At 38.3% G+C, this 15,940-nt stretch overlaps 1 protein-coding gene across 1 annotated transcript; it reads left to right on the top strand.

Annotated features, from left to right (window-relative positions):
* The first annotated feature begins 9,427 nt into the window (after positions 1 to 9,427).
* Positions 9,428 to 10,914, top strand: LOC110069680 (uncharacterized). Its single transcript, XM_020777208.2, has one exon. The coding sequence runs from the start codon at positions 9,428 to 9,430 to the stop codon at positions 10,904 to 10,906; it is 1,479 nt and encodes a 492-aa protein (XP_020632867.2). The 3' UTR covers positions 10,907 to 10,914.
* Positions 10,915 to 15,940: the final 5,026 nt, after the last annotated feature.

The raw sequence follows: 15,940 nt of genomic DNA, 5'->3' as shown, positions 1-15,940 counted from the left end.
TTTTTAGTGTGCCCTGAGATATTTAGTCCTCTTGTTTATACAGCTGACTTGGGAAGCGAAATATTAAGGCGCTGAATTATTCAACCATGTCAGTTACCTAAAACATAAGGCAATTTATTTGCATACAAACTATGACTCGAAGAAACGCTATTCGCTAATTTTAACGAACACAATCTTATTACCGAGGATGGCGAAAAAAGGCCGCCAGGCCGGATAGACAAAAAAGGAAAGGGATTTTATAAATTTCTAAATAGATTTCCAATAATCCGGTTAGCACTTTATAAGTTATCAACGCTGCATTCACTTTGCTCGGATTTTGAGAAGAAAATTGTCTCATTTTTCGATAAGTTGTCAGCAGCGTTTTGTTATTAGATATTCCTTTTGGCATATATGTAGCCTCTCTCACGGAAGATACATCAAGTTTTTTAAACACGGAAATATTTAATAGGAATCAGGGTTTTGGTCAATGAATTGCTGTGATGAACTCTGTTTCACACGGAAAGACAGGAAAACCACAGGAAAATTATTTTCCTAAAACAGCTCTAAATTATAATAATCAGTTTCGTTGGCACTTTTCTTCGATATACCAGCTTATCAATTTAGACATATTAGAAGAAAAACTACCGATCTAAACCTTTCCTACTAGGTATGCAATTCAATTTTCCTCCCGATGTTGACTATGCCATCCTAAAGGCTTTAAAAATCGGGGGAAATTGCTCTGCCTTCAAAATCAACAATTTTCTTATTAGCTGTGGCACATTAAAAGCTTTAGGGCAACTGTGATAAATTAAACGCCAGGGTTTGAACTGGCGCAAGATATTAGAATTCCCCAAGCGGGCAGTATGCTTTTCAGCTGACGGAAACATGATGCAGCTTCTTCCGTGACCTGTTTGTCAGACGACTGTTTTCTTTTGATTTCAGACCTTACGCTGTAACCACTTACCCAGTAATTCACTGGACGAGAAAATTTTCAATTATTTTGAACAATGTCGTGTTTGCAGTATGGAAAACAGCAAGGCTTCAGCATAAACCAAAAGAAGAGGTTGCAGTTACTCCACGCTTTTATTAGTGTTTTGCCCGACTAAAACTGCTTTCGATAAAGTAAAATTGGCTCTATTTTTGTTCATTCATTTTGTCAGCATCTTCCAAAGATTAAATGGTTTTCCTGCCTTCAATATGCACAGGCCTGATCTCAACAAAATAATGCGATTTGCACGGCTTCGTCACCCCCGCTGTTTTGAAAATTTTTCTTTATTCCCAACACATTCATGGTTACATGCAAGCATTGTCTTATTCCAGTGTTAATTAAAGCGGACCATTCTGGAATTAACTAACGAACGCCGAGATACTACTCCTAATAATTTCTGTCAAGCCAAGACCAATCATTCGACGAAAAGGGCGTTGAGGATTAAGCTTCTATTTAATTTCCGAATTTAAATAGTTTTCGAATTCTTAAATCAGCCGGAAAACCGAGAAACATGTCTGCCAGTCGCTCAACAGCTGAAAATCATTATATCTTAGCTTGTTTTTCTCTATTCGGAACTGTTTTGGGCTGAGAGCATTTGAAGAATCTATAAGTAGAAAGCGTTTGGACAGCGGCTAAAAGCAAACAGGAACAACTAAATAGATAAATAAAATTGAAAAGTGAGGAAGTAATTTCTAACATTTGGCTCATTCAATCAAGGAGACTCGTTCTAGAGGAGATATATCTGCCTCAGGAAACCCACGCAAAATATAACAACTCAGTGAATGAACAACACGGCAAAAAGGGCGTTCTGTTTCATGGTGGCTGACGAAATTTTTAATTTGACAAACTGTACTCATTTATGTCAACTGGATGAAATTCATTTATGTTGAATATCAATACAAGTGTACTGACTTATTGGTATTCTAAAGAAATATCTTAAAAGTTGATTGAAAAAAAAAAAAAATGATTGCCACAAGAGACGAGAGAAGTCTCAACTGGCTTACGCTTGTTTCATACGCCTCGTAATTGCTGTAGTCAAATTAAACAAAACAAGGGTCCGTTTGTTGACCAAGCAACACATGCAGGGGAAACGTCACACACAAAAATACATTTTTCAATTGGTTTAATTACGGTTCGCCCATGTCAGATATCCGGTAAAATAAGAGAAATAACTAGACACAGCCTCGAGGAGTATAATATAATAAAACGAATCAAAACAAAATTAGTTGATTGCAACACACGAAAATAGCACGAATCCCTGTTCCTGTTTGAATGGACCTTTTTCGGGCATGCGCATGTCAAGTCAAGTCTCCCGCTCATTTTCTTGTTTCCAAAAACAGCGACATGATCAGAGAAAGCGTGACTTTCCTCAGTGTATTCCATTTAGTTCGCCACCAACAATGATCACAAAAAAGTAACAATAAAGAGACATTTATAGGTACTAAATAATACTGAAACCGAATTTCCGCGTATTGTTATTTTTTTTCCTGATATTATTTTCCTCAGAAATCCAATGAAGTGATTGCGAATTTCATCAGTTGCAAGAAACTTAATCGAATTTCTTTCAATTACACCACAGGATAGGCTTAATTTCGACGCTTTTTGAGCCGGGGTAAATGGTAGGAAAATTCTCTAGCAAAGTTGGCAGAAAATGCGAGAAATGTTGAATTAATTAATTTCGGAAATGCGAACCATTTAAAGGAAAATTCGCGAAATTCAGAGAGTGACCTTTGAATAACGACGCAACAAGACTTCCATAAGATTACGTTACCTGCTGATAAAGATGACATTCTCCATATCAGTCGCCTTCTGTGAAACTAACAATGATTGAAATTTCTGGTATGGCGTAGTTTTCTTCGGTTTAGTAACGGGCAAAATGAATGTAATCAAACGGCGATCTGAATTTTATTCACGCTTTCCAGTCATTATTAGAAACAGCAAAAAAAATTGACAGCTTAACTTACAGTGTTCGTGCAGTGATTGGTCAATAAATACCTTTGGAAACAACGTACTAACCAATTATATTTCATGATAGTTACAGACACCTGTAAAATAAGCTTGTTCCCAGTCTCGCGCGAGTTTTTGATGTGGCAAATCGACAAATGGGGTGTAATATCTCGGTTCATCGTGCACTTGTCAGTTACCTTGCAAAATTACGTCAAAGCGAAACAAGCTACTGCTAAGTTCAAGGGGATAATTATTTTTCAACTTTGTAAACAATGTCTGATGTTGTCCAAAGGGCATACACACTGATTGTTGTTCCCTGCCTTGGCACGATGTAAATGTGGAGACATGATTGAACTGACTCGGTTCTCAAACTAGGATTGTCACTATTTGACTCTAATTCAACCCTGGTTTCTTCCCGAAAAGATCCACTAGTTGATCTCTAACAATAAAAAAAATCATCGAAAGCAACTCCTTCAGACTAGACAAAGTTATAACCAGTGAATATTTTCAGGAGGGAAACCAAGCTTGAATTGCTGAACCAGTTCAAGAACTCGGATATGAAGAAAATATATCAAACTGAACAGGCTATAAATATTGCTCCAACGGATACAACTCAAGTTGATTTTGTCATCGAATCACTCAATACAAATTAATAATAATAATAATAATAATAATAATAATAATAATAATAATAAAAACAGGTTATGACTCCGTACAAAGGGTTAATGAAGGGTAAGTGTCTGAATACCCCATATAGCCGGGGTCTCAATAGGGTAGGGGCTTTACGGCTAGCGGTAATGTTATGGCCTTTTTACGGCCAGCAGTTAATTTATATGGTCACGTGATAATGGTCAGCCGATACCTTGTTTTGACAGGTCTCAATTGACCAGAACATGGATGTCCAGTATCAAAAATGTACGCTGCAAACCAAGGCTGGATGCTGCGGTCGACCAATTAGCTGGAGCATGGCCGCCAAGCGAACCATGCCGCTAGCCATGGTGACCATGAATAAAGAGTTGCTTGGTTTTTTATTTCTATGCATGTATGTGGTTCTCTTCCTGCAGTTATGATGCTCCGCAAGGCTGCCCTTTGGACCGCCGGAGCTGCGCAATTAAAATCATTATAATTTTTATTTAATTGGGATAGATATGAGATTTGATGATAGTGACATTTGGGGTGACGATTCTATTATGAGCACCGTGTTTCAGGGAGAAATCCGGTTTGAAAACTGAGTGACCCACTCCTAAATGCAAGCTGAAAATTACACCACCCGTCGCCCCTATAAAACATGACATTTTGGTTGTATAAGTTAACAAAACCACAATTTCTGTAAGAAAGTTGTGGTGAAATTTACGTTTTAGATATACTTCCTAATAATAATACAAACGCATCTAAAAGTAAAATTGTTTTCCTTTACTCTTGCAGTATTAAGTCATGTCTGTAAACTCTACAAAAACACTTGACTGTAAACCTTGCACGCTTTGCCTCCTGTGGAATAGTGATCCATCTAGAAAAAGGCTGTCCAGCAAACGTCGAGACCCGGCCCAAGAGCTAGTGTGAGTCCCAGACCCTTTACCCTTGTGGATAAATAGCATGTGGACACAAGTAGGCCATTTGGTGTTCTTGGAGACCAACATGTAGAAAGAGCGTAGTCAGTTGAAAAATTTCTGCACTGGGACTCCTTGCTCATTTGTTAGACTTCTTAGCTTTAGTACAGACTTACATATTATATATAAGTTAAAGACACAAAAGAATTTTGCGTACAAAATTTAAATGTGTGGCCAACTGTTCCAGTAGTATCAAGATTTTGATTATTAAAATATACATATTATAAATGCGTGCCAATTACTGTCATTAAATAGGATGACCCACTCCTATGGGTAGCTAAAAATTGAACGACCCACCCTTTACCAAGGGCTCAAAAACTGATGACCCTCCCTCCCTCTCTGCTCTGACCCACCCCCAATACTTTTTGACGGGTCCCTAACCTTCCATGGCACAAAGATATTTATCATGATCGGTTTACGGCGATTTTAGCAGATAACGAGGCAGAAGTAAAAGGTTGTCGAACAAAGTTGTTCTGGACTGTGTTAAAAACATGTAGCCCTTTATTTGTCTGGAAAAGAACGTCAGTGCATTACTAAAGCTCAGCCATTAGTAAGGTATGAAATTGTGTTTTTATAATTATAGCCTGCCAATAAATAGTGGAGTGGATTTGTTGAAATTGAAGCTGTCCTTTCGTCCGCAACCCTGTGGGCTGTATTTTCTCACAATCCACCCTTCTCAACGCAATTAACGATCTAGAAAGTTCTAATGATACCATCATGTTCAAGCAGCCTTATCGCAAATGATTAATCCAGATGAACAGATTATCCTACTCAGCTCTGCCCATCCGATTGCCCTCTCAATAAGGTAGGTCTTTAAATGTCACCGATATTTATAACTATTAAATCGTAGCTTCACATGCTTCTTGATTTTAATAGGCTGCCTCAGACACTTTTGTTCTCCATAGGTAGACATAGGCCGATAAAGTGTAAGAGTAAGAAACTCTTCAATATCACCATGTGGGATAGTTTACAGCACATAGAAGGCGGTGTACAGTGATTACATCTTCTTGACTATAACAAATATATATTTCTCGTTAGTCACAACGCCGATAACAACATAATTTGGGTTGCATAATTGAGAACAAACACGAGCGGCTCCAAAAATACCTCACCAAACTTGCTTCGAGTCTCGAAATATCAAACAATCGGAAAAATTCAACTTTAGAACTCAAAACGTTTCTTCGCAGATAAAAGTTACAAAAGGCTTTCTTCGCCTACTGGGTGCAGGCTTGTTCATGGCTGACGAGGCCTAGATAGGCAGGTCCCGCCAGAGTGGCTGCAGGGGAAGGTAAGGGAGGATGGGGTCTTACGACCGCGCTGCCTCTGAGTCCTCTCTTCGAGATTGACACCGCGGTTGATCTTAACCTACGACGTAGAATGGTAGACCGTTTTAGGACTAATATTGGTCCAAACATCATAGAAACCGTCTTTGTATTCGGTGGGCCTCGGACTTTGCCATTCATTATGCCTTTAAAGGTCTCGTCATCGTAATATACGAGAAAATATGGAATGTTGACATTACCAAGAGGAAAGCGTAGCGCGTAGAGGAATTTTAATTTGTTTTCATTACACCTTAAAATCGCCTAATGAGAAAACCAAATACAAGTGGCCGATGCATGGCAGCGTTTTAACTCAATCAGTGAGAAGTAATATATTCTATACTTCTAGTCATATTCATACATGCTACGTGCGAGTAACAGCTACTATCACTTCACATTGTTACCCGGTTCTTGGTTTGCTTATCACTTCCGATGTTAACAAAGTACCCCTAATTATCTTCTAAGACCCTTCCAACGTGACTGAAACGTGTTTTTCATTTAAAAGACTAGGGATCAGTTGCACTCACTGTGTCTTTATTTGCGTGATCTTATCATAAATTCTAGTAGCTTACCCGTTATTTACCTAGTCTCTTTCCACGTTAAGGTGGCTGGTAACAGTTTACAGCACTTTCAAGGACTTAGATTTTGATAGGTCATTATAACCACCCTTTATCAGTTGATCAAAATATTGGCCAATCATTGGCGAACACGTAATCATTTTCGTGACACAATAGATAACCATAGCAACAGCATGACGCGCTAAAAACACCCTCAATTTTGGTTTTAAGTGCTTTTAACTCACAAACTACTTCGGTGACCCCCATTATTATTATCATCGAATTGTAATGAGCATGATAAGTTGCAACTTTTTGCAAAATTTTAAAACAATTGTAGAGTAGCTTCAGAGCCACCTTAAATTTTTGAAAATTTAAGGTGGCTCTGATCATGTGATTAAAGCGAGACGGGAATTATGGGGTGTGCGAAACCATCTTTGGTGTCCTTCACTGATCTTGAAAGCAGATTTTGGGGTATGAGCAATAACTGGCGAATTAAACTTATCACGGAGATAAGGGAATAACACAACGGATAATCAACATATATTTTACGGTGCGATAAAATATTATGTAATCCCTCAGAATTAGAAGTGGCTATCAATAACCCGACCCCGTCTCCCATCATAGGACACAGTCAACCCTGTGGGTCTATTCTGTAGATTCTCCGCTTTTGACAGCTCAAAAGACAGCTCAATTCTTCGTGTCGTGTCATGTGTTTATCATATTGTTCAGTGGTTGATAATGCCTCGCGGATTACTCATTGTAGACGAAACACTAAGAGCAAAACACACACAGACACATGCACGTTAGATAAATTTGGTACCTAGAAAATGTTTTATTTTTAGAAGAAAATGTGATATTCCGATATTAAACAAACATCTACGATCAAGACATCATGATACAAACAATTTAGTCGAAATTGAACGAATAATTTATTAAGATAACTGGAACCCCCTCTCTTATCGACTTCAATCCTTTAATCATGTGAAGAATTATACTAGATAGCTCGTTGTAAACAATGTGGTTTCACGATAAATAGATTTTAATTACAAAAAGATTTCCCGCTAGTGATAAGGTTATCTCTCTTAAGCGTGCAATAGCTTAATTAATTTTATCTCCCGCCCAGCAGTCGATAAAAATCTGCCATACAGTGATAAATTAAGCGAACGCCGTTTGCTCAATAAAACAGGGTAGAGAATAATGACACAATGGCCTAGACTACAAAAATTTTTTTTTTTGGCCTGGAAAAAAATAAACAATAAAAAATACCTTTTAAACTAGGCCGTTGGATAACTATTATTATGCTAGTATACAGTGACTCTTTTTCGAAAGTACTTTTAATCCCATACCTAGAACATAAATCCTTTTTATACTAGGCCATTGTGTAAATACTATTTTGTTGTTATTTAATAATTATTGTTGCCTTTCAACTATTTTCACCTTATTGTCCTATTCATTTACTATTTATCAATTTACTATTAAATGTAATTTCGAGTTTTTTAAAAATATTTTAATATATATTTTTTAACTCTTTACCCTTTAAATTCTCAACGTTGTATAATTTTACCCATTTATTTTGTAATAAATGTATATCTCAATTCATGTACATGCATTTTTTGTTTGTTTGTCTGTTTATAGTGTCTTTCTTCTATGATATTTTGAGTCACATCTTAAAAATGTCTTTTATCTTGTGTTGTGTCCTTTTACAGTAGAGGTTTTAAACCACAGAAATGACCACTTCAGATTCTTATTTGGACAAGAGCTGGCCGCTTACCAGAGCTATGATTTACAGTACAGTACATAAGAGGGAAATACACCCACCTAATATACGTTGTTGGCTGGTGGGCCTGTTACTATGCTTTTTTGTTTTAAGGTTCTTGTCTCTGGAGTTCGCAAAACGTTTCCCTTCGTATCAGCATATATACAGGCAGACCGACTTGTGTTAATCAAGTTCTGTTTGACGTGCATTTAACTTTTTACGGCTTTGTGCTGATGGTGCATCATGATAGCGCTATATATAAAAAGCAGACGTAAAAATGCAATGATTGCGTCCTCATCAACTTACTTTTATCGCGTCGCTCTAAGCGGACGAACTCCACCTCTCGACTCGAAGTGGTGTCGATTAACCGAATTAATATAAACACTTTAAACTTTATCCGCATTAGCAATACAATATTAATTAAGATTTATCTGCATTAGCTATACACTTGAGATCTATCTACGTTAACATATCGCCATGATTTTTCGTTCAGATTTTGATATGGTAGCAAATTGACGCAACCAAAACTTAGGTAGAGGAGCTCTTGGACGTTCGAGGTGCTAATTTTAATACCAGAATGTTTTTTTACTTATGAAATAGCCGACGTATCCGGTAATTACATGTTCCTTCACCCAGAAGAAACCTCATTCTGCCATAACATTGATTTGAAAATAAATAGACTGCCGCATGCAGGAGATAAAGGGACGTAACGCGATATTTTTAAAAGATATCTGTTATTCAGGATCTTTGTATAGGGAAAAAGGCAAACTTAATATAGTGCCAGGAGTGAGTGGAAGTTAAATTCAAGGTGCAACGTTTCCACAGCAGTAACGAAAACAGCATAACCCAACTCAGATTATTCATTGAAGTTGAAGATAAGAACTGAGGTAGCCTTAAGCGGTGTGTGTACATGATTGCCGAGGTCTTGGATTGATCAAGTAAGATATCTCGATATCTAAACAAACATACTAGTACAAAGAAGACGTCTGTCACGGATCGATTTTAAACATCAATTTAGATTTGTACAGATATGTTTGTTCGACTGATTCTGTTTCTCACCAACTGCAGTTATATTGCAATTACTTAGGCTAGGTTATGTCAGTCGTTCGATGTTGAAACTGCAAGATGTTTACAACATCTCTTAAAATTGCAATAATTTAAACCTCATGTTCACGTGTAAAGTAAATAACGAGGAATTTACAAAACCCCTTGCCAAGATACAGGTGCTAGCGATGTTCTGCGTTAACAGACTAAATTTTGTATTTCAGAAAACTATGTTCAGCATCACTGTTCCCTTCCTCTTCTTTTTGTTGCTGCTGGGAGTGGGTGGTGGTCTTCGACGTTTAAAGCCAACTCAGTGCAACTTAATCTACAAAAACGCTTGTCATCAGTACCGAGAGGTAGGCGACCATGAGATCATCTGCCGGAGAGACTCGGGATATCAGTTTTGTCAGCAAACTTGTAACAGCGCCCGTTGCCGCTTGCAGTGCAACGCACCAATCTCGTGTGAACAGAAGTGTGTGGCAGGTCGTTGCAACGTTATGCTTTGCAATTCGAAGAGCTGCAGTCAAATTTGCATAAGAGGGAAGTGCCAACTGATCGATTGTGGCGGGAAAAACTGTCGACAGCACTGCTTCATGGGTGGCTGCGACATGCTTTGTTCGAAAAATGCAGAAAGTTGCATTCAGAGCTGCGAAGCGGGAAAATGCACCATGCGATGTCCTTTAGGTGTCAAGGTGTGTAAACAGACATGCAAGGGTGGAAAATGTACGATGATTTGCCATGCGGAGACATGCAAACGTTCTTGTGATGGAGGAGAGTGTACCTATAGCTTGAAGGTAGCCAGAGATCTGGAAGCCGTACATCTTCCTCCTCGATACGTAGAATACTGCAATGAGAACGATGATAGACATGCGGGCATTTGTGTTCAGAAATGCTCCGAAGGACATTGCGGCATGAACTATAAGTACACCCATCATAGTTCGTTGCTCCAGGTTTGTCATGGAGGAAACTGTGAGTTTGATTGCAAAGCGCCACTAAGATGCACGCAAATCTGCACTGGTGGCAAATGCACCAAATACCTATGCAACTCAAAACTTTGCATTCAAGAATGTGTTGCTGGAAGATGCAAAATGGAATGCGAAGCGGAAACCTGTCTCCAAATGTGCAGAGGTGGAGACTGCAGCATGAGCTGTCTGTCCAACGTCAACGAGTGTCTCCAATGGTGTCCCGGTGGTAACTGCGTTCTTGGATGCAACGCAAAACAGTGTAAGCGTTATTGTGACTCTGGGAGCTGCGTAATCCCAGCCGAGGGTCCCAGACTTAAAGCAGTGTTCAGGAGAGTGCGATGCACAATGTTGACACGTGAATGCCATCAAACATGCCCTCCAAAGCGTAGCTGTTCTTTACATGGATGGATACATCTTAGAATTTACCATTCCATAAATCAGATGTGCAGTGAGGGAGACTGCCGAGCAATGTTCTGCCAAACTTCAAACAGATGCAAGCAAACGTGTTCAGAAGGTGCATGTGACTCGATGTCCTGCACATCTTACACGTGTTTGCAAGATTGTGCTGGAGCCAACTGCAACATGGAATGTAACGCTAAACACTGCACTCAGTTTTGTCGTGGAGGTGGGTGCGAGATGAAATGCACGGAGAACGTCGAAACCTGTAATCAGTCGTGCAATTCTCAGATTTTGAACTGCAGAACTGTCTGCCTTGCCAAATCGTGTTCGATTACTTTCTTATAAAAATCAAACTTAAAGTACTGATTTTGTTCCTACCATAAAATGCTTGTTATGGCGCACTACCCCCAGCCCCTAAGGACGTAACCTCTGTCCATTAAGTGTCTATGTTAATGTACTGACGTCCAATGGACATAGGTAATAAATTACCAAGTAGAACGCAGATCTAAACCCATTACCAGATTATTTATCCGAGAGTTTGTAGTCAGCATGGTACTGTATTCCCTTTTCTATTTAACAATTAGAATATGAGCTCGAGATTTCTATGAGGTGATAGTTGATGAGGCCGAAGGCCAAATCAACCATCGCCGCATAGAAATCGAGAGCGAATAATCTAATTGTTTTAGTAGAATTCTAACTGAAATTAACGCAAATAACGGTTTCCAATTATTTTTCTACACATTATCGTACTTTACGATTTAACAACATCGCACGTATTGAACCGTCTTTGGTAAATTTGCACTTGTGTACGCGTACACAGCCATTTTTCCAATATTTTCAAGTTTTTAAAGTCAAGAAACCGTTAATGTCCTTCTTTTAGTCTTCTCAGAAATTTAATTATTTATTTTCATTTAAACGTTCCTCCAAAACTCGGAAAAAAAGAGAAAAACGTCGCATTTCGTGGACGACCGACAGCCACTTTACGCTAACGGCTGATAGTATACGAGTAGCTCAGCCAATCAGATTGCAGCATTTGCATTAGTATACTAGTAGAATTCTACTAATTACACATATAGAATATTTGTTGTGAAGTGTATTGAAGAAGGGCGTTATCTAAATATGCTTTTTTAAAAAAAGGGAAAAAAAAAAACAACACTACTGCTTGTTCAGATAAGACTATAGCAACTCTTGACGATAGTATTTAGCATCACCCAACTAGTGGACTAATGCAAATCCCGCATTTTAATTGGCTACGCTACTAGAGGACTATTAGTAATAGTCCTAGAGTAGTGAAATTGGCGTATCGAGTGTGACGCTTTCTTTTATTTCTTCAACTTTCATTTGCTAACTTTATTATTGCCTTTTCTGTTCGACTAGTTGGGTGATACTAAAACAATTAGACCCTTCGCCCTCAAGGGCCACGGGTCTATAGCCCATTCGGCTTCGCCTCACGGGCTATTGTCCCGTAACCCTAGCGGTCTACGGGTCTAATTGTTAATTAGGAAATCACAGTACCGACTGAGAACAAAAGCAATATCACCACTTACTGTACGTACAAGTATATTAACAAGTATTATTATATGGCTTTGGCTTGTGGCCGATATAACGCGCGCTCTGATTGGCTAAGAGCGAGATCCGAGCGGTCATTATGCAGCCGTAATGCCCACGGGCCGATTACGGATTATGCAAATTAGGAAGAGGCCGGCTCGGAAAATTCAAGCGCATTGAAACGATGAAAGCCGATTAAAAACAGTAAGAGAAGTAAATTTAATTCCCAGTAGCTAAAAGTTTAGGGATTTTTCCTTAATAAAATTTATATAGAGGTCGTTTTTGACTTACCGGTAACCTTGGCGAGCACTAGTGAAAAGCAATCAAAGTTTGCCGAGTGTTGAGTAAAGCTAACATCGCCAAGTGAAAAACACCATCGGCAGATGTGTCACGTATCCTGAGCAGAAAACCACGAAGAAACTTATGAGTTATCATCTTAGTCACAATAATTACCGAAATATTGAACTCCGTTTCAGTTCTCATCAAATAGATTCCCTCGCTTCAACACAAGCAAGTGAAAATCAGCTTCCAGGATCATCAGATGTAAACAATCGGGCGGTTTCTGTCGGTAGCAGTGTTTCAGATACTTGCAGGAAGTTTTAGACGCTCACAAGTCTTGAAAAGTTCATTCATAAGTCCCAGAATGAAGAAGGCCAAGATATGTTGTCGAAAGCGGATGCGAAGATCGAGTTATTCTGGGCAGTGCATTCTGAAGCATTAGTATTTCCTTTCACCGAAAGACCGTTGGTTTGGACCATTTTGAAGCACTTTCTGTCTTTTCTATATGCGTTGACGTTTCGCCGCAAAAGTTGGAAAAACTCCCTCATCAAGTTGTGGCTCTACGATACTAAAATACCTTTTTGAGGGCTGTGACAATCATTTTTCCCGTAAAGAATTACAGTAGTGAAGTTCACTGACTGTGTAATTTTGCCCTGGGTTTGAGACGATGGATGAATCGGTAAACGCGCGCATCGCCGCATGTAAATTGACGACTTCCGCTCGAATAATTTTTTTTTCTTCAATTCGCGAGCCAGATAATAAACAACTTAATAACCTCGACCGTTCGGTCGTTACGGGAAAATCTCAGACCTCGGCCTACCGTATTGACCTCGCTGTCGCTCGGTCAATACGGCAAGACCTCAGTTTGAGATTTTCCCGTAACGACCTCACTCTCGGTTATTAAGTAGTTATTATAAAGATATGATTGTAATTTTGAATTTGTATACAGCAAGAGTTAATTCATGATTGTTCAAATATTTTTTCGATCGCTTCGTAAGTGAATGCAGATAAGTACGATACTTTTCACACCCATCTCCAGACCTGGCACTCAAATATCTTTCCTTCTTTTCAGATGAGTCCGCAGGAGTTCCCGGGGGAACTTCCATATAAAAAAGACGGGGGCGCTCATCATACGGTTTTGTACCTCTTAGGGTGTTAAGCCTTAAAAGGTCCACAGTGAGAACTTTTGCAATACCTTTTAGGGTGTTGAGTCGAAACAATACAACAGGAGATGATGTGTTGCCTTAGAATTGGTACCTCTAAGGGATGAAAAAATTTTAAGCCAAGCCCACAAAACAGGAGCACCCCATCCTTTATAGATGGGAGTCCCCCCCCCCCCCCCCTCCCGGTGCTGAAGCGGTAAATTGTCCTTTTTCACGCAGATCGTTCATTTATATATGAGCCCTGACTCCCCTCAAATTCAGAATGGAAAAGCAAAAATCAATTTCGGTTCAGAAAAGGGCAACACATGCCTATATCGCTTAGGACGAGGCTTATTCAGCTTATTGAAAAGATCTTCCTCCCAGCTTTTACTCCATAACGCATTTACTTTCACCCACCGAAACCGCTCTAAAATCAGGTAGATATATTAAATAACCTAACAACATTTAAATTTGGAGAAAACGATTTCATAGCTTACAAGTGTGAACTCCACCAACTGACGTACCAACTGTATACGATTATATAATACTTAACATTTAGGCTATAACACAATTACTGGTAGACCCAGCAGTTGACTTTGTGGCCCTTAAATTATTTACAAAAGAGGTGAAAGAATATCATGCCGGGCAAAAATTTAATATCTATTTTGCTTATCTTTACTTAGCTCGTCGCGCACTCTTTGATTAATTTTTATTTTTCTTCTGACATGTTTATTTTTATATTTTACTCTTTTTTTTTTTTTTTTTTTTTGCTTTCTGAAGTAAACCTAATGGCCTCATTAATTTTCCTTGCTTGACATTCGAGTATCAGAAGATGATGACAAACGGATGAAGTGTTGTTGTAAAAAAGGCCAGTTACACTCAGGCTTCAAAACTGAGAATATTAAAGACTCTTGAATATGGCAATGCAAATTAGGACGTTAATTATCAAGAGGTGGTAATTGATCCAAGTCACTGAAAATGCCGTTCTTGGAAGTATGTTATTACTTTTTCTAGCTAAGAGGCGAGGAAAAAAACAAAAATAGAAATTTTAGAATTTTCCGGAACGAGAAAGAGCTATTTTTCCTGGTAAGTGTCAGAAAACATTGTACAATTTCAATATTACTTTTTTACTTCATTTCCCGATTATCAATAGCTCAGATGTCAAGCATCGCTTTCTGTCGGAAATGCAATCAAAATAGAAAGGGAGCTAGTCGCGAATACTGAGTCCACTTCCACTCCTGGCCGCTCTGAAGCCTCTTACTGGTTCAAGACAAATTTATATAAGCTTAGTCGTGACGGAAAATCCGGTTATTTACTGTCACTTCGGATATGAATCCCCCAAACTGAGGCTGGAAATGGAATAAGTAATTTATGTTTTTGTCAAAATTCAATTTTGGAATATTTCACTTTCTATCACAAGGAACCAAAGTGAGAGCTATAATCTTCCAATGGTAAGTCCTTTCTGTTACGTTAAAAAACCCAGACACTCAAGAAAAACAAAAAACAAAAACAAGATACTTCCTTCATAAGCGATACCCTTATTTACACTGTCATAACTCGTTATAATCTTTTCTTTTTAGAAGGGTATGATTCTTTTATTCATCGCAAAATGTTCAGTCGCTCCTGCGTACGATATTGTAACCAGTGTTTTAATTCAGAATTTTTTGGAAAATTGCTTTTTCTTCACACTCTTTTAAATAACATTAAAGTGAACACCTTATCTGTTTAGTCGGATAAACTTAGCCAGTTTATATCACAAACTAAATATTGAAATCTAATTCAACACATGGTATATCGTTTTTTGGCTTTTGACGACAAACGTGCCTCTTCAGTAAGGCTCCGTCGAGGGCAAAATACAACGGAAAAAGAAAAATTGAGATATAGACAGCTTAGAAATCACGGCTCGCTGTAAATTTTGTCAAAACCATCAAGATTATTTAGAAAACAAAAACGAAAAATCCGCAAGGAAATTAGAAGTCATAACCGTGAGAATTACCAAAATTCAAACATTTGCTCTTGGTGAATTTCCTTGATAAGATTACATTACTGAAAGGAAATTATTGCGCATTGAGAAATTATTATATACTAGCATCTTTTAATTTCGTTTTGGTAAATAAGAAATCTAAACCAAAACAAGTGATAACAAATACACTCATTTAGGTAAATATTGAAGCTTTTAAAATTGAGCTTCTGTTTTAATTAAATCTATCCGACTCGAGTGTCATTTCAACATTTTACTATCTCAGGAAGATGTATTGATTGCTATAGACATAAAACAAACAGTTCAAAAATTTCCAGTATAATTTTGAGAAACCCTGTAAAAGAAAGTGCGCCATCAAAGCAACACTTCTTTACTCGATAGAAAATCGAACTTGCTTAAGTAAAGAGAATTTACATTTCGACGATGAGT

The sequence above is a fragment of the Orbicella faveolata genome, unplaced genomic scaffold (assembly GCF_042242905.1).
Source record: "Orbicella faveolata isolate gen_17 unplaced genomic scaffold, um_ofav_v1 contig_24, whole genome shotgun sequence".
Classification (NCBI taxonomy): domain Eukaryota; kingdom Metazoa; phylum Cnidaria; class Anthozoa; order Scleractinia; family Merulinidae; genus Orbicella; species Orbicella faveolata.
The sequence above is the reverse complement of the archived record's forward strand: the minus strand, read 5'-3'. Positions and strand labels throughout refer to the sequence as shown.